We start from the raw sequence: 20,821 nt of genomic DNA, 5'->3' as shown, positions 1-20,821 counted from the left end.
TCATGGCATGGCAGGCATGAGATGACGGAGGCAGATACGGAATGCGCCGAGAGAGCGCCCGTGGAAAAAATATGGCTCGTCCCGACATCTATCCCAAGTTTTCATACACCAAGTCAGGTAAGAGCCAGTCCCTACCAAACGGAGCCATTCTTCTGTGAAAAGACTGCGCTACGAACGACGGCGCATGTGCGACAAACTGACAAATATTTGTTCAGGTCGACAGGGGATACATTTCACGACGTACTTGCCGAACCCGGCAAGCGCAATGTGTTTCTTTTCGCGACAATTTTGCCATACGAAACCCAGACTGAAGAATGCCTTGTGAAGAAAGCTACGAAGCATTCCTGACGCGCTCGATACAAACGTATTCTAGAAAAAAGTGATTCCCCGAGTGAAAAGTATGTGGGCAAGTCATGGTTTTCCCTAACCTCAAAGATCGACGATCTCGGAAAAAGGGTACGGAATATGACGTCCCCAGTGCGATATTCCACCACGCTCAAGCTTTTTACGGCGAACATGGCTTCCTAAAGACCGGTCTCTCTTGGATCTGTCGATCGGAAGATTGACATCATGATATTTGATGGCTCCTTGGATGATCGAGCTGCCTCAGCGCTCGACTCTGAACTCCCGTGGGAGCAGAGGAATGCTGGGCACAGACCCGTGTTTGTTAAAGAGAGAAGGAAAGTCGGAAAGAGAATTTTCGCAAGGCTGCGATATGTAGTAAATCGGGGACCCACTGTCGCTTAGCTAAGCTTTTCGGCTCGTCGGTGGAGACCGACCCTAGCACAGTGCTGGTGAGCCTCATGACTTTTCTGGTTGGCCACGAAAGGTCGACACCCGTCTGCTATCGCCGTTGAAACCAGCAGCCACATACTATCTCCAGTCTGGTTGCGCAACAACCACCTTTCCGTTTGCAATCCACGAGTCGTCGTCGTCATCGTCATCATCATCGCCGCCTTCGTCTTCGAAACCCTATATTCTTGATACGCCTGACTGCAAGCCCTGCATATCGATTTCCAGTAAGCATACAAACGGCTGCCAAGATGGATGCCGCGACCATCGAGGAGACGAATCGCATTCGCGTTTCGCTGGGCATGAAACCGTTGCCAGTGCCTGGTGCCGCCCCAACTCAGTCGCAACGCGACAACTCCGCTTCAGATGACGAGGATGCGCCGAGTACCCTCGAGAGCCGTTCGGCGCAAGCGTACGAAAACTACCAAAAAGTCCGCGATGCCGAAGCTGCCAAGCGCAAACGAGAAGAGCGGGCCGCCGCTGCGAAAAGGGAAAGGGAGGCTGCGCAGCGTCATGCCATTCTCGAGGGAAAGAGCCTTGGCGAAGCAGAGGATGCCGACGTGGATGCGAAGGCTTGGTTGAAGGCCCAGAAGAAGCGGCAGAAGGCCATCGACAAGGCGAGGAAGTTGGAAGAAGAGCAGGCTGCTGCTGAAGCTGCTGCGCTGGCGGCTGTCGAGTACACCTCGAAGGATTTGGCCGGTGTGAAGGTTGCGCACGAACTCGACAACTTTCTCGACGGCGATGAGCAGATCTTGACCCTTAAGGACGCCACCATCGATCAAAACGAAGAGGAGGGCGATGAGCTCGAAAACATGGACCTTAGGGCTAAGGAGAAGCTGCAAGAAAACCTGGACCTCAAGAAGAAGAAACCAGCATACGACGTGTTCGCTGCTGCAGACGAAGGGGCAGAGCGCGGCATCCTGGCTCAATACGATGACGAGATCTACGGGAAGAAAGGCAAGAAGTTCACCCTCGACGGTTCGGGTGCGATTGCAGAACTGGGCGACATTTTGGGGGCGCCGGAGAAATCGAAGAAACTGCAAAACATCGATCTCGATGCTATTCGTAAGTACTACCCTACCGACCTCGACGGAGGCAGAATGTCACTGACTTCCCCACCAGAGGATACCCCTACTTCAGATTACCTTGACATTTCCGAGATCAAGGTGAAGAAGCCCAAGAAGAAGAAATCTAAGTCAACTCGGCAGAAGCCCGTTGATGAGGATGATATTTTCCCCATCGATACAGCACCAACTGGCGACGATATGATGGACCTTGACTCCGGCGCGGCTGTGCTACAAAAGAAGCGCAAGATTGAGGATGACACGTTTGTTGATGACGAGGACTTACAGGCGTCTCTGGCCATCCAGCGTAAGAACGCTCTGAAGAAGAGAAAGAGGGCCCGCCCCGAGGACATAGCTCGGCAGCTAAGAGAGCAAGTTGACGAGCCAGGCGAGGCTCAAACGGGCGGCGTAGTGATTGACGAGATCTCCGAGTTCGTGTCCAACCTAAAGAAGCCAGAGGAGGAGGAACGTAAACCAAAGAGGCCAAAGTCTATGTCAGTGGAGCCCGTCACGGCGATGGATGTCGAGTCTGGCGACGAAGATCACCCCATGGGTGAAGATGACATCCATGAGGCATTGGAAGACAGGACGAGGGAAGACTCCGCCGATATTGCGGCGACAGGAGTCGACGAGGAGAAGACGATGAACACAGGCATGGGGTCGACCTTGGCGCTGTTGAGAGAACGCGGCATTCTCAAGGATGCTCGCGGTGCGGAGCTGAACATGAGCCAGCGCCAGAAGGCCGAGTTTTTGGCAGAAAAGAGACGCATCGAGCGGGAGCAAGAGGAGCGGACCAAATCCCAGCGCGAGCGCGACAGGAACAGCGGTCGACTGGACGCCATGTCCACCAGGGACAGGGAGGAACGCGCTCGGCAGGCCAACGCCCACCGCGAACTGCAGCAGTCCCGTGTTGTCGACGAACTCTTCAAGAAGCACTACAAGCCCAAGGTAGAACTCAAGTACGTGGACGATCACGGCCGGTCCCTCGACCAGAAGGAGGCCTTCAAGCACATGAGTCACCAGTTCCACGGCAAGGGCAGCGGAAAGGGCAAGACCGACAAGCTTCTGAAGAAGATCGAGGAGGAGAAGCGACGCGAGGCCAAGCCGACCTTTGACGCCAGCGAAAACGCAAACATGAGCTCATCATCGGCGAAGCGGCAGGCCGGTGTTCGATTACAATAAATGGCTATCGGGATGAAGGTCGGGGACCAGGAAAAAGGTGCAGACCCTTTAATATGTACAATCCAAATTGATGAAGTTTCTTCCATGCTGACACAATGCGCAATTCTTCAGACATCCGGTTGGTTTTTCCTACTTTTCCTCGTCATCCATTCCCACCTAAAGGCTGAATGAAGTACAAGTCGTACTCCAGGCTCCCTTGCATGCCCCCCCCTTGTCCCTCCATAGTTGCGGTTGAAGTCATCACTCACTGTTCCGTATATCATTGGATCAGAGCCGAGTGGCTCCCATCTTGTCGTTACGGATGGCCCAGCAGACTCTCCCAGCTCCACCGAGGCTGTCGATGCGGTTCGTCGTTCCGTTGCGCAGCAGGTGCTTCACTTTCACCGCTCAGGCTCTCGTATTCCCTCTGCGCTTCCTCGATCAACCTGAATATGTCGTCCATGTCGAACGCTGACGGTGTCCGTTTCGGCGATGCGCCAAGCTCGGGACCCGGGTCGCTGCTCTGGATCGCGTCCTTGATCTCCAGCATGAGGTCCTCCATCAGCGGCGAGACGCAGGGTGAAAAGTCCGACGAGTACTCGGACGAGAACTCAGACGAGGCGAAGGAGAGCGGGCTGTCGGGCTTGTTGCTGCTACCATGGCTCGGCTGACGCTTCAGGGGCGTGACGCTGCGGCTCGTTGGCGGCGGCGGCGTTGGTGTCGGCGTCGTGTCGTTACTTTGCGTTCGACACCGCTGTTGCAGCCGCGCGCGTCTCTGGTCCCGCCGAGTTCTGATGATATCCCGTACGAGGTTCACGTGGAGTTCGTGGTCCATACCCGCTGCCGGTGACCCGCGTGCCCCTTGTGTGAAAATGCCTGAGTGCGCGTTGGTCATCGTTCCCGACCTTGCGGTGCCGGTACCGGTGCCGGTGCTGTTCATCGTGTGTTGTGCACTGTTTTGGTCTTGATGCAAGGTAGAGAAGCTCGACGATGAGCCCTGTTCGTGAAGACTAAGCCAGGCGTGCGTCTACAGGCTGAGAAAGAGATGTCCACGCTAGATAAGATGGGCGAGTAAGTGCGGATCCTGAGGATGGCAAGAGACAGCCGTGGATATGTACCTGTAGAGCTTGCTCACCAGCATCACACCTTTGCTCTGGGCCCTCTTGTGCTCCTTCCCGATCTACCGGCTCAGTGTCGAAAACGGGAAATGGCTTCCTTCTAGCCGTGTTTGGTCCTCTCCCCCACCTACTCGTCGAGGCCTGGAGGCTTTTCGGCTCTTGGGCAACACTTTGCCTCCTCGGTCAGCTATCCAACCCGCGCGGCGCTGCTGAGGTGCCCGTGGCAAGCGCTGCTAATCCTGGAAACGGTGCTGATTGGGGACAAAGGACCCTTTTTTGCCATGTGGCGTCGGCCTGGGTTTAGGCGGAGCTATGAGATAGCGCGGGATGGTTGAGAGTAGGAGGATATTACACGTGCGATCTTCTCTTCTGGTTCGGTCGAGTCTTGTCGCTCTCCGTTTCTCTCACCAAAAAAAGATTAGTGAGCGAGGAGAAAAGAAGAAGCGTGGGAAGAGACGGGTAAAAAGGAAATGTCGCTGTTGAGGATCTGTCGATGCCTCACACTCACACACACGCACGCACACGCTCTCCCTTCCACCTTTCGGTCTACGAAACGTCCGTGTTTTTGTGTCCTTTCGCATGAGAGAAGAAGACGCCTGTTCCTGTATCATGATGTGCCTTGCGTTGCTCTATGTTCTAGGTCTGAGTCTCCCTTGAATGCCAATAAATACTCTCCCGGGCGACCTTTAATCTCCAGGAAACCCCGTAACTCCGCTGGCCAGTTCGCATTCCAATGCCCCCTTTATCCCCTCATTCCCCTTCATCACAACCCCAAGATCGATCCTCCTTGTTTGAGAAGACGGGTTTACGACACCAACGTAACACGAACTGGCTTTTTGCTGGGCTGAGCCGTAGCAAGGGGCGAATTGGCAGCGGATATTCATCCCCCTCAACGTCATCATCGCGAGGTGTTGTTTGATGTCGGCAGGTCCCAATGTCCGCAACGCCACGCGCTCCATTGGCATTCCCGCCCGATCTCGTACAATTGCGCCTTCTGTCTGCAGACGACGGACCTTTCCGTGGGTTCCTCCCAGGGCGCTTCCCAAAACGTCTCAGTAACCCAAGACAAGCCGAACGAAACAAGAAAAAAAGAAAATAGGTTGAAGACAGTGTTCAGACCAGCACGGCGCCATTTTAACCGAACGAACTCGATTCGGAAGAGAGGTAAAAGGAAGAAAGTTACAATAAGAAACAGCCATAGACCACGACAAAAAAGAAGAAGAAAAAAGAGAGACATCAGGCGCCAGCCTCGGGGGGGATCTCCTTGCCCTTGATCACGGCGTCCGCAAACTCCCTGTTCGCCGCCGAGATGGCGGCAGACCGCCGCGACGTGAACCACCAAGTAAGCGTCAGCACGGTGAGCCAAACTCCGACCCAGGTGAGGACCACGCGAGGGGATCGGCGGCGGCGCGGGGCGTATGGCGAGTAGCTCTCTTTGAGGTTTGGCATCATTATTTTGGATCTTCTCCGTTTCCTCCTTTTACTTTTCTTCGCGCAGGTGAACGGCGAAAGTGCTCGCGGGCGCGCGTGCTGGTTGGTAAGATGGCGATAGAGTGTACGTGCCCCGGGTTGCTAGTCTAGCTGCCGGTGGTCAGATGGGCACGGGCAGGCGGCGAAGCGCAGGTGAGAGTTTGGCGTCACTTGGTGGTGGCCGTCGGTGAACCTGGACCGGCGCGGCTGATCAAGGGACAGGTCGTCGCTTGGTCCTCTCCGTGATTATGGCGTGGCAAATTGATAAGATGGGCAGATCGTGATTGACGCTGAAGTTGACGCGCAACGGAGAGATGAGCGAATGACCTCAGAAGAGTAACAACTTGTGAGCACAAGCAGGCTCTCAACCACAGTGAGCACCCGGCGCTTAATGACGTCTTGACACTGTTCTTGCGCACTGTGGTTACTATGAGTGAGATGGGCGGCATCTCCGACTGAGTGTAGTAGGTATGGGGTGGTTGACTAATACTAATTTTCACATGGATTTTAGGCTGAATTGATGTAATTCTTGAGTAGTAATAGCGAGTCCTTGAGCAGAGCGACTGAACGACATCTATTCAAACTCGTGATCTTACTGAGAGGTAGAAACCAGGTTGTTTTGATTAGTACTTCTGCCAAACGTAAGGGGCGTGGAATCTCATTCACCAGCACCGAACATGATGGAATGGGATGACGACTAAAGCTGATCCCCTCGGCGTTCTTCAAGAGCCGTCAGTTGACTACTAACATCTTCCCCAAGACGAACTGCGCTTGTCTGTGAGAGTGAGAAAAATGTCTTGACTACAGGCTCCTTCTGGATCAGTGAAACCAATGGAGTACTCTGCTCTTGTCATATATGGATAGCCATCGACAGGGGTACTGGACAAGCAGTATCTATTCACATACTCACAGAGCCACGAGGCTATTCTGTGATTTGTACTTGGATTACCAGTTCGTAACTATGTGTTTTCACGTCGCTTTGCGCGCAAGGCGCTTACAACAGCCGCCCAACCCAATAATGACCCAATAACGCCGAACCCGATAACCAACTACAAGCGAATACTGGCCCCAATTCCCTGGCCCTCATACCAGACCGTTTCCTTCCAATTGCCAATCCTGACTGTAACATTCGCGATTGCGTCAAGTTTCAGGGCCCCCCCAAGCGCCCTTTTCACAGCGTCATAGCCCACAGACCCCATGGACCAGTCCACAGGCAGCTTAGGCGTGGTAGACGTTCCCGGAGGCGCCGCAAAAGGCAGGTCGTAGACAATGCGCCCAACTGACTCTGTGTGGTTGTATAACGCTGTGGCGTTAATCCAATCGACATAGATGGTGTTATATCGCAGGGGGGATACCAGCGTGAACGTCGCTGTGGAAGACAATAAATGGAAAGTCGCGTCTCTGATGAAGTGCCCCTTTCTTTCTCCTTCTCCGGGAAGATCCAGCTTGGGAGCGGCAATGCTGATGTTCAGCTTGGAAAGGCCCTCGCCGATCAAGGGGGCAGCCGGAATGGTTCCCCGATGAGTCTTCACATCTATGGTGATGTTGCGACCCGACAAATACTCCGATATCATGTCGCTGGCAACCTTCCGACTCGCTTCGCCCCCTACCGCGGGATCCCATGTCGCCTTGACGATTAAGTTGGTGTTCTCGCCTTTGACAACCTTCATGTTTTCCGCGGTCGCACTCCCAAGTACGAAGCCATCCCTGACAATGTGGATATTGACATACGGAACAACAGCCGTGTACGGCGTGGGGTTCGTGATGTTGACTGACGCCTCGATCGTCATCGACGACGAAGAGGTGCTGATGATCTTGACATCTCCGACTTGCGGATGTATGTTGCCCATGGTGTCGCCAGGCAGAGCTGCACCAATGTAAGTCATTGTGACCCAGCAGTCCCCCTTCGTGAGCAGGGACAAAAGAAATCAACCCACGATGATACGGACAGTGTCGGACTTAGTACGGACGTTTTACTGGGATTTTGCCCTCTGCAGGGACATCCTTCAGAACCAAGTTCCCAAGAGCCGTGTTGACGCGGATGTCAACACTGGCCTTGACGTCCAACAAGACTTCCTTGCCGCCGAAGATGAGTTTCTGCATCACATCCGTCAACACATCGCCGTCGGTGATGTTGAGCGGGGCATCGACGACTCGAGACATAATCTTCAGGAGTGGATCCTGCTTCTCAGTGCCTTCTACCTTGGTCGAGTTTGCGGGTTGCCACTTGTCCAGGTTGAGCTCGCCAAGCTTCTTGTGCTGATACATGACGTCTGCAGTGGCCCGCAAGTCCGTGACATTGATATCAAAGTTCATCTCCTTCGGCAGGCTGGCGAGTACCTCAACCGTACCAGAGACCTTGGGAGCTCCATCCGGGTCATCCGGGTCCGCCATCGGGTCGGGAAGTTGAAAGTTCACGTCAGTGAGCGAAAAGCTCTTGATGAGATTGTCGAACCCCTGCCCCGGGAAGGGCACAGGCACGGTGATCTCGGACAAGATATCGCCAACCCAGTCAGGTGTGTCTGAGTCGGGCATTTTCCGGCCCCGGACGTAAACGGTAGCCGCCTCGCCGTGCATGTACTGTTCCAGGAATTTGTCCAGAGGCGACGACTTAGAATTGGGACAGATTCGAGTCAAAGATTTGGGCAGCTCTCGGATGATGCCAGAGACGTTGACAGTGACATCGCTCCGCGGCTTGATAGCGAGAGGCTTGGTGGTGGCGTCCGCGAGAAGGATGTATGGGTCGAAAGAATTACAGTTGGGGACAAGCACCTCAAACCCAAGTTCGGGTACGTCTAGACTGACTGGGAACTCGTTATATGCCGTGATGGTTACGTCGGCGCCAACTGCTGTTCGCTGCCCTTCCCGGTCTGGAACGTCTCGGAAGTTGAGACGCGAGATGTTGTACTGCGGCAGCGTTGGGATTTGGTTCGCTACGTGATGCATTAGTTCTGAGCTTTGAAAAATGCGTAAACAGTGCGTAATGATATTCAAAGCAGTGCTTTCTCTCCGAAGTACAGGGAGGCGAAGGAGCGGTAGAGTGATTGACCTTCAAAAACCAAAACCTCGCTGACTGGGTGGGTGCCCAGCGGGAAGATCCCTGACCGAAGTGGGATCTCGGCCTTTCCAAGTACTTTTAGCTGGTCAAGCTTCCCGTCCAGCCATTCGTTGGCAATCTTTCGATATGCTTCAGCGTCGCCGGGCGACAGTTCAGCGATGAAGTCAATCGCAGTGGTCTGGCCATCGACGATGCTGACGGTGAGTGGCGGCACCACAGCGGTACCAAGCAATGCGCCGTCGAACTCCGGCAAATAGACGCCGACCTTGGTCTTTTCCGTCCCCAACTGCCTCACAATCCATGTTGTAATTTTTCCGATCCTCCGAGATGTTGTGTCTTGCACCCGAGAGCCGTCGAGTCTGAAGTTCGCTTGTACACGGGCTCGTACACCGTCGGTCGTAATGGATTCCAGGGCCAGGTTTGTCGGCTCGACGACCGCGGCCTGCTTGGCGTACTCCTGGACAGCCGAGGGCACAAAGAAGCAGCCAGCCATGATGCCGATGACCAACAGTATCAGCACCAATATTGAGATGAGAGATGCCCATCGAATAGAAGAGCCCTTAGCCTTTGGGGGATTCGAGGCGAGGGAGGGCGCACGAGAGGTCTCGGGGTCGTCTTGCTCGCCATCGTATCGGGGAGTCGCAGACGAGCTGGACAGCAGAGGTGCTGACTCGGACAGCGAAGAGTCATCTCCCGCTCTTCCCTTTCCCTTGGGCGCCAGCAGTGGCGATCTCTCCTCGTCTTCGGCCATGGTGGAATAGACGGGCGTCGTGATCGTAATTCGCGAGAGGTGGGTAGTCGGATTAAAATAGAGAGAAGACAGTCATCGCCGGTCGAGAACGTAGACGATTGTGAAACAGAGAAAAGCGTACAGAATGGAAGAATGCAGGGAGAAGTGTACAAGTATCTGATGGTGTCCGGAGAACCAAAACGGCCGGGATTCGTAATGGTGATGATGTCAAGTAACTTGGTTCATCCTAGGACGGGCTGTGCAGTTGAAGATGCTGGGGTGGAGGTCAGCTGAAACCAATGAGACGAGATCTGGTCAGCAGGGCCGACTTGCACGGAGTGGATGGCTGGGGATGATCTTCCCTCGTTTGCTTCGTTCCTGGCTGGGCCGCTGAGGGGGGCAGTGGGTGGTGGGGGCACGGTCCATTCCCAGAGACATGCAACCTGCCACGTTCCGGTTACGGCGGTTGCACCGGACCGGTCTGGGCTCCTGCAAACGATCAGTCCCCTGTAGCATCCTTTTGGCCTTGCATTACATGCCCTGCAACACGCTGAAGCACTGAAGCACTGAAGCTTCGGGGCCCCTACTGGGCCAGCTCTGAAATTTTCGGTGTAAAGCGGTGAGGAGACCCGTTGAGTTTGCAGCTGCCCGGGGCGAGAGTTTGTCGAGGACCCAGTCGCTATTGTCTCTCATGTGAAGCTATCCATCTGTGACTCAACCAGCTTTATCTTTAAAAGCACACGTCAATTTGAACACCAACGCAATCCGAGAATAATTGCGACTTGTTCATATTCCTTCTCAGGAAAATTTCAAAGCTCTCAGGCACTCAATTGGGCAGCACTACTCCCTCCGGAAGTAATCTCAACACCCCCTCTCGCCTACCCAATTTTCTTAGTTATTGAGTTGCCCAGCATGAAGCAAACAGCTTTCCGAGTCACTCGTCAAGCTCTCAATGGCGTCCAGAGCCGCGCCTACTCACAGTCAACCGGCCCGCGCCACTTGATGTCCATTGCGGACCTGAGCCCCGCTGAGTTCGCTACCCTCGTCCGCAATGCCGCTTCGAACAAGACCGCCGTCAAGTCCGGCAATGTCCCCCAGGCGCTCGCCACGGGCCTGACGGGCAAGTCAGTTGCTATGTTGTTCAGCAAGCGAAGTACCCGCACTCGTGTGTCGACCGAGGCTGCTGTGGCTCTGATGGGCGGCCATCCCATGTTCCTGGGCAAGGACGATATCCAACTCGGGGTTTGTAAACCGAAGCTCCCATCATGTGCCAGTGCTTGGCTAACATCACTCAGGTCAATGAGTCCCTGTACGACACCTCCAAAGTCATTTCTTCCATGACTTCCTGCATGGTTGCCCGCGTTGGTCCTCACTCTGACGTCGCCGGTCTGGCCAAGGACTCGAGCGTGCCCGTAATCAACGCCCTGTCCGATGACTACCATCCTCTGCAAATCATTGCCGATTTCTTGACCATCCACGAAGCTTTCCCGGCCTACACCACCTCCGACAAGGCCGATCTTGGCCTGAAGGGACTGAAGGTCGCTTGGATCGGTGACTCCAATAACGTCCTCTTCGACCTGGCAATCGGCTGCGTGAAGATGGGTGTCGACATCGCCGTGGCCTCCCCCGCCGGCTATGGCATCCCCGACGCCATGAAGGCCGTCATTGCCTCTGCGGCTCACGGCGTAGCCTCTCCCGGCAAGCTCACCGAGACCACCGTCCCCGAGGAAGCTATCAAGAACGCCGACATCTTGGTGACGGACACCTGGGTATCTATGGGTCAGGAGGCCGAGGCCCAGAAGCGCCTCAAGGCCTTTGCTGGCTACCAAATCACTAATGACCTGGCCAAGCGTGGCGGTGCCAATGAGGGTTGGAAGTTTATGCACTGCCTGCCCCGTCACCCCGAGGAGGTCGCCGATGAGGTCTTCTACAGCCCTCGCTCCTTGGTCTTCCCTGAGGCGGAAAACCGTCTGTGGGCTGCTGTTTGTAGGTTTTCTCGGTCCCTCGCAATCTTTTCCACGCTAACAATCTCAAAAGCCGCCCTTGAGGGCTTCGTTGTTAACAAGGGCAAGATCTAATGGCATATGTCTCGGCGTTCAAAATGATCACAGCAATACGAAAAAAAGGCGAGGCGTTTTCTTTCTTGGCAAACAAATGGTACAGATTGAATAGCAGCTTGGTAGCATTGAAAGATGGCAATACCCCTTTTTACCAACGCCTGATGTTCTCTAATATAAAATCGCTTAACCGGGAGGAAGCTGGCTAGCGTCAACGACCTCGTCTGCCTCCTTCAGAATCGTCTCCTCGTTGGGTCCGTACAACGGCGAACGGGGCAGGGCCATGAGACCGGTACGGGCTGACTCAAGGATACCGAAAGGTCCGATGAGCTTCAGGAAAGAGTCGATTCTAGACGGCTTGGCGGATCTGCGCAATGTGTCATTATGCGAACGGTCTCGGTCAGCGGAGGGTCAGACTTACACTTCCACAATGCAGCTGTTGGTGCTGATATCCAGAACCTTTCCTCCGAACTGGTGGGCGAAGTAGGTGATGGACTTGAGATGTTCGTGCTTGTGACGCAGGGCCTGACTGACGGCAAGTTTGCTGGGGTGAAAGTCCTTGGCGACCTCCTCCAGCGACTGCTGCTCAGCCTCGAGGGCGTGCTCGCTGTCGGCATCGGCAGCTGTCATCTCACGGTGGTGAGCGAGCAGCTCCTCGAAGTACTCGGGTCCCAGAATGTTGATCTTGGCCAGCAGAAGCTCGCGCTGGACCAGAGCGGCATTGGTGTAGTCCAGCACAGCCCAGACGGGGACGAGGTCCTCCAATTGGCGCCGGGCCTGCTCGACAACGCCATCCTGTCCGGTCAGGACGATGGTCATGCGGGACAGGTCATCGACCTCGGTGCTGCAGACAACAAGAGAGTCGATGTTGAAACCGCGCGCGGCGAGAATGCCCGAGACGCGGGACAGCACACCAGGCTCGTTTTGGACAAGACAGTTGAGGATGTGACGCTTCGGGGGCTGCGACGACGGCGAGGGCATGTCGTAGAGGATGTTGGAGACCGCTGCCTGGGCGGACCAGGCGGGCGGGCTGTCGCTCACGGGCAGAGGCGCCGAGCGGCGTCGAAGAGCCTTGTAGGCAATGGCAGAGGTCGAGCTGGTGGTCGAGCTCCATCGTGCGGCGGCGGAGAGCGATGTCGCTTGGGCCGGGGCAGCGGCGGCCCGCCATAGCGAGGTGGAAACGAGGCGACGAGACGCCATCTTTCCTGATCAATTGCGAGAACAACCAATTGCTCTCTTGACCAGACGAAGGACGGATCTCAAGACCTGTAGATGTATGATGAGCTCGAGGGACAATGGTCGGAGAGATAAGGGCCAACTGACTCACCGTATGTGACAAGTTCCACCGGGAAAATTTGAGGAGATTTGGGGGATGATTGTTCGGAGGCAAGTCGGAGGCAGGGGAGCTGACCGCTGGCAGGGGTCATAGAGCACGGATCAGCTACCAGCAAGGGTTTTCAGCGAGCAAGTGGGCTTCCGTTGCCTCTGCATCGCGGGGTCGGAATTGGAGGGTGCGGGGTTGCATCCTACACTGTGTCAGTTAACTGGCCCTTGGCAGCATTGGCAATGTAATTGCCATCTCGACACAAGATAGTTGCAAACCGTACATACGTGCCTACCTATCTAAACCAACAACCAAGCCACCTTGCTTGATACTCAACTAATCCATTTCAAGATTCAACATTATACTTGCCCAGGCGGTAGCCAACTTATTATCCGGCAACCTGTCCTAGCTACTTCATCTGACTTCAGTCGTATGACACAACAAGCTGCAACGCCGCTGAATGCAGCTTTCACCTAATCTCTTTTATTATCACCTCACCAACAATACTTGACGCGACCCTTGGTATCGATGATTTCCCTTTTATATTGTTAAAAGTTGTCGAGACGGTCCATTGGCAACAGCTTCGAGAAAGAGACAGAAGTACGATATTTTGAAAACTCTCAAAAGGCGGAGAACAAGGAGAGTGGGCAATAGATGTGACGGAAGAGAACTTGTGTGTCGATATGCTTCCGGTCCCAAGGGGACCGACATCAGTCGCAAGGCATATGCGTATACCTCATCGACATATTGGTTTCGGACTTCGTTTTGTAATGGAATAAACTATTTGCACTCGGTACCAACTGGGAGTCATTGAAATGGTTCAGAGACGACGCCGGAAGGAGATTCGCGCGTCCCGGGTCAATGCCGATATTCGCTCCGATGCAGCCATGTGTGTGTGGCTGGTGAAAAACACAGCAGTTAAGTCTGACACCTGAGGCGCTAAGTTGGTGACGGAAGGGACCGTATCACCGCACAGACCAGTTGAGTGTCTCTGGCTCGGCCATTCGCAAGGCTCCACCTCCGAAGAGCTTCAAACCTCGTAAAATTTACCCAAAAATTCCACTTGCCGTCCGTTGATCCACGGGCACTTGCGCATTTTCCCGACACACGCCAGAATCGATCCGTACCCCTATATCGGCGACGATTGTATACAGAGCCACTGGCATTCGCGCGCAGCTGCAATGGACGACTCCGAGCGACGCTCCGCCAAGCGTTCGCGCTTCGACCAAACAGAACCCGAGCCGCGCAAGGCGTCGAGATTCGACCGCCGCTCACGATCGCCGACTTCAAGACGCTCGGAATCGGCGAGAGATCGTAGCCCTATAGCGGCCGATCATGCCACCGAACCCAAGAAGTCGCCCGTGGATGCCGCTGCTGCGGCCGGTACGGACTTCTTCGTGTACTTCTACAACAAGATCAACAGCTGACTTTAGACTCCTAGCCGCCGCCGCCGCTCGAATCAATGCTCAACTCCAGGCGAAGAAAGGCATCCAGCACGTCGATGTTCCCCCAATCAAGACCGCGACTCCTCCTGCCGGCGGCGCGCAGTCGCCCGATCCGGCCAACACTATCAATGGCGAGATGTACATTGCCGACGGCGACTACATCAAAGACATTGAAGTGAACGACCTTCGCAACAGGTACCTCTTGACCAAGGGGTCGACTCAGAAGATGGTAAATACTCCTGTGTAAAACCACTGATCATTATTCCCTCCCAGGCCTCGCCTCGGGCGTATTCCGCTTTCTTCCATGTCCATAGATTTGTGTCGAGATCATCCTGCTTACTTGGCACGATAGCTCGCACAGATCACCCCTCTTTGGCACCTGCTGACTCCATTTGCTTGATTTAGATCAAAGAAGAGACTGGTGCTGGTACGCAACATCTCCCATATTTACGTCGTGTTAGGAACAAAGGTTGACTTTGCAAGATGTTACTACCCGAGGAAACTATTACCCCGACAAGAGCATGGCTACTGCCGCGGTATGATTACATGTCCCGATTCTTCCGGATACACACACTAACATGCCTTGGCAGAATCCGCCTTTGTATCTTCATGTTACAAGTACATCGAAGACTGGTCTTGAGCAAGCCGTTGCCAAGATCGAGGAACTCATGAAACAGGAACTCCCTGCGCTGGTCGATGAGCGCCGTTTCCGTCGCCGCGATCAAGAGCAAGTCGAAAGGGATGAATATGGCCGAGTATGTATGGAGCTGCTTTGTGGTTTCTCATCTAACGGCTTTTAGCGCAAATGGCCCGAGGAGAAGATTCCTATTGGCTTGGAATCCGTTCCGGGATTCAACCTTCGCGCCCAGGTCGTCGGCCACGGGGGTGCATACGTCAAGCACATCCAGCAGGAGACTCAGTGCCGTGTCCAAATCAAAGGACGTGGCTCTGGTTACCTAGAGGCAGCCACCAACCGCGAGAGCGACGAGGAAATGTTTCTCCATGTCGCGTAAGTTTTGTGCAGCGACATACCAATCGATCCTCTACTGACCAGGGACAGCGGACCCGATCCTAAGATGGTTGAGAAGGCCAAGGAACTTTGCGAAGACTTGATTGCGAACGTCAAGGAACAATACGAGGAGTTCAAGAGCAGACCGCCTCGTAGTTACGGCGGTGGCGGCGGCGGCGGCTATGGTGACCGATCCCGCAGTCACGATGGCGGCTATGGCGACCGGTCCCGTAGCCACGATGGCGGCCATGGCGGTGGTCACGGCGGTTACCAAGGCCACAGCGGCCACGGCGGTCATGGCGGTGGTGGCTACAACTCTGGGCATGGAGGCCACGGTGGTCACGGCGGCTATGGTGGCGGCCACGGAGCTGCTCAATCGCCCAGCCCGGCTCCTCCCGGCGGTTCCAACAGCCCTGCAGCTGGAGCCGACTACATGGCCCAGTATGCGCAGTACTACGGCGGACAGGATCCGTACGCCGCCTACGGCGGTTACGCTGCCTACGTTCAGATGTACCAGCAGTATTACGCCGCGGCGCAAGCTCAGCAGCAGGGCTCGCCGGCGCCCCCTGGAGCTTCCGCATCACCTCCTCCGCCGCCCAGCGAGGCTGCTCCTCCGCCACCTCCCCCGAGCTCTGCTCCCCCGCCACCTCCATCAGGCTCGCCTCCGGGGACTGGAGGATACGGCGCAGTGAGTGGCTTGTGAGGATATTGAGTCTGATGGCTGTCAATGCTAACAGATGTTACAGGTGCCACCGCCGCCCGGTCTCTAAAGGAAGAGAACAGGCAGTATTTGAAGTGCGCCCCGTCTTTCAGCTTCGTGGCGATAAAATGTATTGAAGGCGCCACTTTCGATGGCATAGGAGGCGTCGCAGAGGATAGCCATAAATTTTGTGGGACCGATGAGCAGATGCCGTCTGCACATGAGTAAACAGACATAGTAATACGAACGCACTTAAAATTTATCAATATACGGAACTCAAGCTTCAACCTTGGCGCCTGGACTCAACTGCTGCGCAAACCAGGCCAAACTGTCCATTTCATGCTTTGCGGATATACCTAGAAGGTCTGGGACGGACTATCCTTTTGTCTCACCTTTTTCCATCTCTTCGACGGGAAGAAAGTGGCTTTGCCTGATTACTATGTCAGCTGCCTAAAATAGCATTGTCTCCTGATAATAGTCTAAATGCGGAGGGTTTCCATAGCTATTGGGATTGAAACCTGGTCGGCCCAATACGCTACTTCGACCCGACTCTGCTCGAAATCCGTTGAGCACCGGTCCGGAGTCCCGAATCCAGTGGGCCACCGGGGGTGATGCGGGGAAAAGCTCCGCCGCAGGACCCGGGCCTTCACTCGGTGTTCTATCCCAGCAACTGCCTTATCGATAGTGGGCGCTGTATCCACCACAGCTACCTTGGGGACTCCATCGTCATTTCGTCCAACTGAGCATCTCCAACTCTCTCTCTCTCCCCCACCAATTGTCACATCCATCCTCCTCCACCGTCCCGGTTCCGACGACCGTTGGAATCCTACATACGTCCCCGACATTTCCCCGCCCTCGATCGTCCCGAAGACACGAGGAGAACCGCACACAATGAGCCACCAAAGATATCCGTCTCACGATCCTTTAAAGGAACCACACTCGGTCTCCCTTAAAGTTCTCAGGTAGTCAGCCAATACCCATCCGCACCACACCCGCGCGCACGTCGATCGTAGTCCCCCGCTCTAGCACGTAGAACAACAAAAGCAACCTTTTCTAACCCGTGAACCCTTCATGACGACCAGACTGTCCCGTCCCTCGCTCGTCATCCAACACCCTGTCCGCCCGCCATTGACCCCCACCAACCTCCCCGCCGACCCGACTCCTGCCTCCCTCGCCTACGACACGACCGCCTCCACGAATCCCGCTCCCTTCCTCCTCTCGCCAATACTCAACCTCCCCTTGAGCTTCGGCTCTGCCTACGTCGGCGAGGTCTTCAGCTGCACTCTCTGCGCGAACCACGATGTCCCCGACCCCGCCACGGCGCCACTAGGTCCGGGAGGGCAACCCCTTGCCGGCGCCGCCCATCCGAAGCGCAAAAGCATCCGCGACGTCCGCATCGAGGCAGAGATGAAAACGCCCGGCGCGAACTCGATTCAGAAACTCGAGCTCTCCCCACCGAACCCTTCCGACGATACCAAGGGTACGGATCTCGACCCGGGCGACACCCTGCAGCGCATCGTGAACTTCGACTTGAAAGAAGAGGGAAACCACGTCCTTGCCGTGACGGTGAGCTACTACGAGGCGACCGAGACCTCGGGCAAGACGCGTACGTTCCGCAAACTGTACCAGTTCATCTGCAAGTCCTCGCTCATCGTCCGCACAAAGATCGGCCCGCTCGCCCCGGCCGCGAGGCACGGCGGCCGGCGATGGGCCCTGGAGGCGCAGCTCGAGAACTGCTCCGAGGACGTCATTCAGCTGGAGAAGGTCGTGCTGGACCTTGCGGACGGGCTGGGGTATACGGATTGCAACTGGGAGGCTGCTGGTGGCGGCGGCAGCGACGGGGACGCGCGGCCGGTCCTGCATCCGGGGGAGGTCGAGCAGGTGTGCTTCGTAGTAGAGGAGGCCGAAGGATCTCCCCGAGCCCAGCAGGGCGAGGACGGCCGGATCATGTTCGGCATTCTGGGCATTGGGTGGAGAGGGGAAATGGGGAATAGGGGCTTTCTCTCCACGGGGAAGCTTGGTACGCGACACATCGCCTGAACGCGACCTTGGGAGGAAGGCGCTTCAACGCCAACCCAGTTGAGGCGTCTTTCCCAGGGGCAGAGGAGCCCAGTGGTCAAACAGGTGGCAGTGACATACCAGCGTCGAGAGATCGTCCGACCGTTTGGAAAACACTCATCGCCCTGCTCGAGCTGGAGATCTTTCGACCAGCAGCCGAAGTTAGATGCGCACGGCCAAGATCTGACCTAACCATCAGCGCCTCGGTTTGATAGCGAAGCCTCCGAGAAAGGGGGGCAACCGCGCTCAGGAGAACCTGCTTATGTGCTGTGCGGTTCGCAAATATCTCCAGCTAGGGGCTTAGTGTGTACCCTCCGAATCCCAAGTCAGAACCGTAGCGCCGACGGCGAGCTCTTCAACTCGCGCTCAGATGCGCCACTACTTCTTCACTCAAGTTGTCATGCCAGTGATCAATACTAGATCTCCGAAGTCCCCTCTCTGGCCACAGCTCCCAGCGGTGGCTGGGTTTGACAGCTTCAGATCTCAGAAGTTCATCTCAGATCCAAAACTCTAAAAGAAGTCCTAATACCGTAAACCGACAGACATGTGCTCCGTGCCACCGCCGCCGCCGCAAGTTCCCGAGGATCGTCCCCTAATATCTCGGCCCTACTTCGGAAACGAAAAGGGGTCGCCGCCACAACGATCACTGCTCGGCGGCTCCTCTTTTGCTTCTGTTGTGTCGTGCTCCGCACGAAATAGATGTAGAGACCTAGTTTTGTTGTTTGGCCTGCAGCTACATGGCACGGATCGACGGTTGGCTTCGCCGTTGTGAAGCTTTTCTCCTGCAGCGGCTATGCCGCTGTTAGAGATTGATTGCGGTAGAATTTTGCCGGAATTAGATCGAGCTTCATTTCTTCAACCTAATACCGGTACTGGGCTCCAAGGCAACTGCGGTTATATGAAGGCAGCTCGATCTTAGTGCCCTGGTTGTGGGCAGCCATCTCGAACTCAGCTTTGAACCCGTGATGCTAGCGCCCCAAGTTGGAGCCACCAGGGTTAGATGACGCAAATTGGGTTGTCCATATATGTGGTAGTACCTCGAGACCTAGGGCGGACGCACCAGCTATGAGCACATGTGAGTATTCCAGGTTCTGCTCAATGAGTTGAACCAACCCGGCGGGCGAGCTCGATAAGCAGTAAATTTTTTAAAATTTTTTTTGGGACGATCCAAATCCGGTGAGATGACGAGTAGCCATTCGCGTGCTAGGGGCCAAAGGAGGCAGACAAAAGCGAAAAGTGTCAGCTAGTGCATTTTCGTACGCCATTAGATGATTAGCGTGTGAGTTGAGTCGGTATGTAGGCAACATCTGAAACAAAGGTTTCTTCATGCCTTTTGGCTGGCTGCAGACTAGGAGTCTGCAGTGGCTGACCTTCCCGTCGAACCGTCCATGATCCTGGACCGCCAATGTGTGTGTTCATGCCCAACCGTCTCCGAAACTGTGTGCCGGCCTCACTGCGGGTCTGAGGGAAGCAACCTCACACGACGAGATATAGGATCAGGGATTGGGCGGCAGGCGACGAAAGGACGGATACATACTCCGTAGAGTAGACAACATTCCAAGACGTGACAAGTGCTTTAAGTGACACGGCGGGCATCTGCCGGTGCTGGCTGGTGTTTGCTTTTTGGCGCCAATGGGAGGTGGTCCTCAATGGGCTCTCCGGGGAGGGGGAAGGGGGCACCACCCACAGACACTTGAAGCTGTGCGCCGATCCTTGTCCGTCAGGTTCGACATCCTTGGGCCTACGATCAGCCATGGGCCGTGAAATCAGGCGTATTAAGAGTGAGACGATCTTTTCTTCTGTGCGCACTACAAGTCGCCGCAATGAGAGACTTTCCGAGTTGTAGCTTATTCTGGCAGCCGTCCGATTAACAGGGGGTTGGACCCGTTGAGCGTCCGTTGTCAGGAATGCCCAGTTGTCCAGCCTGTGTACGAAGTAGGTGCCGTATAGGCGTTGGCGCGGCAGGCGAGATCCCATTTGGGATAACAAAACTCGCTCGGGTTATCGTCGACGAGCCCTCTGAGACGCGCGGATGCATGCTAAGGCAGCCACTGGTTTTAGAGGCTTGCAATGCCTGCAGGTCGACAGGCAGGTACGTCTTGGGAACGACCGCTCATAGATGATGAATCGAGCTGAAGTTTAGTGGACAAGAAGATGTGGTGGGTGGGATGTGGACCGCCATGGTTGATGCTTCTTTGGCACTTTGCACTGATCTTACTCAACCATTCCAATTCGTTAAGATACCGCATGTGTTGGAAAGCGTTAGATTAATTGCAACCGATCCCATGAGTTGCGCGTGAGAGCCATGAGAAGGCGTTGGGGGTTAATCCATAGAGTGAGAGGGAAAGAGGGTGTGAAGCATGAGCCTGAAACCCCTGAGCAATGTGCATGGTTGGCCGGGTGCCGGATGCCAAAGGCTCTCGCATCCATCCAGGCTGTGACGTTGGATGAACAGATCGTGACCGAGTATTTGTTTTTGTTCGTTTAGGCTGGCGGAGAATCGTTTGTCTGAAGAATGGGATGAATCATCATCGTAGGGCGATATACGTCGTGATAGGGAGGTTTAGCATTCAGCAGAGTCAGTGAAGGACAAGCGACCAAGGGTCTCGATACTGTCGACATCCATGACGATGACTCTGGGATACGACAGTCAGTGGATATGACCCACCAGGGCGAATAGCACCCAAGAGGTCGAACCCTGGGTGGTTTTCGTCCCGAGGGAATTTGAATCTGGTAAAAAAAAAAAAAGTCTTGTCATGTTGGCCAGGATGGAGATGGGGCTGGAGTCTGGAGATGAGAGCCAAGTGTCGGACCGCGGCATCTCAGGACAAGAGG

At 55.2% G+C, this 20,821-nt stretch overlaps 8 protein-coding genes across 8 annotated transcripts; 4 read left to right on the top strand and 4 right to left on the bottom strand.

Moving 5' to 3' along the window:
- Positions 1-725: 725 nt before the first annotated feature.
- CDEST_06698 (Putative SNU66/SART1 family protein) lies at positions 726-5,196 on the top strand. Its single transcript, XM_062922857.1, has 3 exons — positions 726-1,857; positions 1,915-3,075; positions 3,150-5,196. The coding sequence occupies exons 1-2, from the start codon at positions 1,044-1,046 to the stop codon at positions 3,036-3,038; spliced, it is 1,938 nt and encodes a 645-aa protein (XP_062778908.1). The 5' UTR covers positions 726-1,043; the 3' UTR covers positions 3,039-3,075; positions 3,150-5,196.
- On the bottom strand, positions 3,334-3,957 carry CDEST_06699 (uncharacterized protein; the record flags this gene model as incomplete). Its single annotated transcript, XM_062922858.1, has 1 exon — positions 3,334-3,957. One exon carries the CDS (start codon positions 3,955-3,957, stop codon positions 3,334-3,336), a length of 624 nt encoding a protein of 207 aa, XP_062778909.1.
- A 1-nt stretch (position 5,197) lies between the features above and the next one.
- CDEST_06697 (uncharacterized protein) lies at positions 5,198-5,960 on the bottom strand. The gene has a single exon (XM_062922856.1). The coding sequence runs from the start codon at positions 5,585-5,587 to the stop codon at positions 5,372-5,374; it is 216 nt and encodes a 71-aa protein (XP_062778907.1). The 5' UTR covers positions 5,588-5,960; the 3' UTR covers positions 5,198-5,371.
- A 601-nt stretch (positions 5,961-6,561) lies between these two features.
- CDEST_06696 (uncharacterized protein) lies at positions 6,562-9,717 on the bottom strand. The gene is made up of 3 exons (XM_062922855.1): positions 8,655-9,717; positions 7,576-8,538; positions 6,562-7,472 (listed from the first exon to the last, which is right to left on the bottom strand). The coding sequence occupies exons 1-3, from the start codon at positions 9,412-9,414 to the stop codon at positions 6,655-6,657; spliced, it is 2,541 nt and encodes an 846-aa protein (XP_062778906.1). The 5' UTR covers positions 9,415-9,717; the 3' UTR covers positions 6,562-6,654.
- A 423-nt stretch (positions 9,718-10,140) lies between these two features.
- Positions 10,141-11,545, top strand: CDEST_06695 (Putative aspartate/ornithine carbamoyltransferase). Its single transcript, XM_062922854.1, has 3 exons — positions 10,141-10,635; positions 10,689-11,379; positions 11,431-11,545. Exons 1-3 carry the CDS (start codon positions 10,306-10,308, stop codon positions 11,469-11,471), a joined length of 1,062 nt encoding a protein of 353 aa, XP_062778905.1. The 5' UTR covers positions 10,141-10,305; the 3' UTR covers positions 11,472-11,545.
- A 1-nt stretch (position 11,546) lies between these two features.
- CDEST_06694 (Putative ACT domain-containing protein) lies at positions 11,547-13,600 on the bottom strand. Its single transcript, XM_062922853.1, has 3 exons — positions 12,778-13,600; positions 11,872-12,716; positions 11,547-11,817 (listed from the first exon to the last, which is right to left on the bottom strand). The coding sequence occupies exons 2-3, from the start codon at positions 12,648-12,650 to the stop codon at positions 11,637-11,639; spliced, it is 960 nt and encodes a 319-aa protein (XP_062778904.1). The 5' UTR covers positions 12,651-12,716; positions 12,778-13,600; the 3' UTR covers positions 11,547-11,636.
- A 231-nt stretch (positions 13,601-13,831) lies between these two features.
- On the top strand, positions 13,832-16,204 carry CDEST_06693 (Putative KH domain containing protein RIK/BLOM7). The gene is made up of 8 exons (XM_062922852.1): positions 13,832-14,157; positions 14,216-14,448; positions 14,625-14,646; positions 14,703-14,755; positions 14,810-14,974; positions 15,020-15,228; positions 15,280-15,916; positions 15,975-16,204. The coding sequence occupies exons 1-8, from the start codon at positions 13,956-13,958 to the stop codon at positions 15,996-15,998; spliced, it is 1,545 nt and encodes a 514-aa protein (XP_062778903.1). The 5' UTR covers positions 13,832-13,955; the 3' UTR covers positions 15,999-16,204.
- Positions 16,205-16,674: 470 nt separating this feature from the next.
- On the top strand, positions 16,675-18,593 carry CDEST_06692 (Putative trafficking protein particle complex subunit 13). The gene is made up of 2 exons (XM_062922851.1): positions 16,675-16,890; positions 17,011-18,593. The coding sequence occupies exons 1-2, from the start codon at positions 16,820-16,822 to the stop codon at positions 17,966-17,968; spliced, it is 1,029 nt and encodes a 342-aa protein (XP_062778902.1). The 5' UTR covers positions 16,675-16,819; the 3' UTR covers positions 17,969-18,593.
- The last annotated feature ends 2,228 nt before the right edge of the window (positions 18,594-20,821 follow it).

Source organism: Colletotrichum destructivum, chromosome 4 (assembly GCF_034447905.1).
Source record: "Colletotrichum destructivum chromosome 4, complete sequence".
NCBI classification, from domain to species: Eukaryota; Fungi; Ascomycota; class Sordariomycetes; order Glomerellales; family Glomerellaceae; genus Colletotrichum; species Colletotrichum destructivum.
The sequence above is the reverse complement of the archived record's forward strand: the minus strand, read 5'-3'. Positions and strand labels throughout refer to the sequence as shown.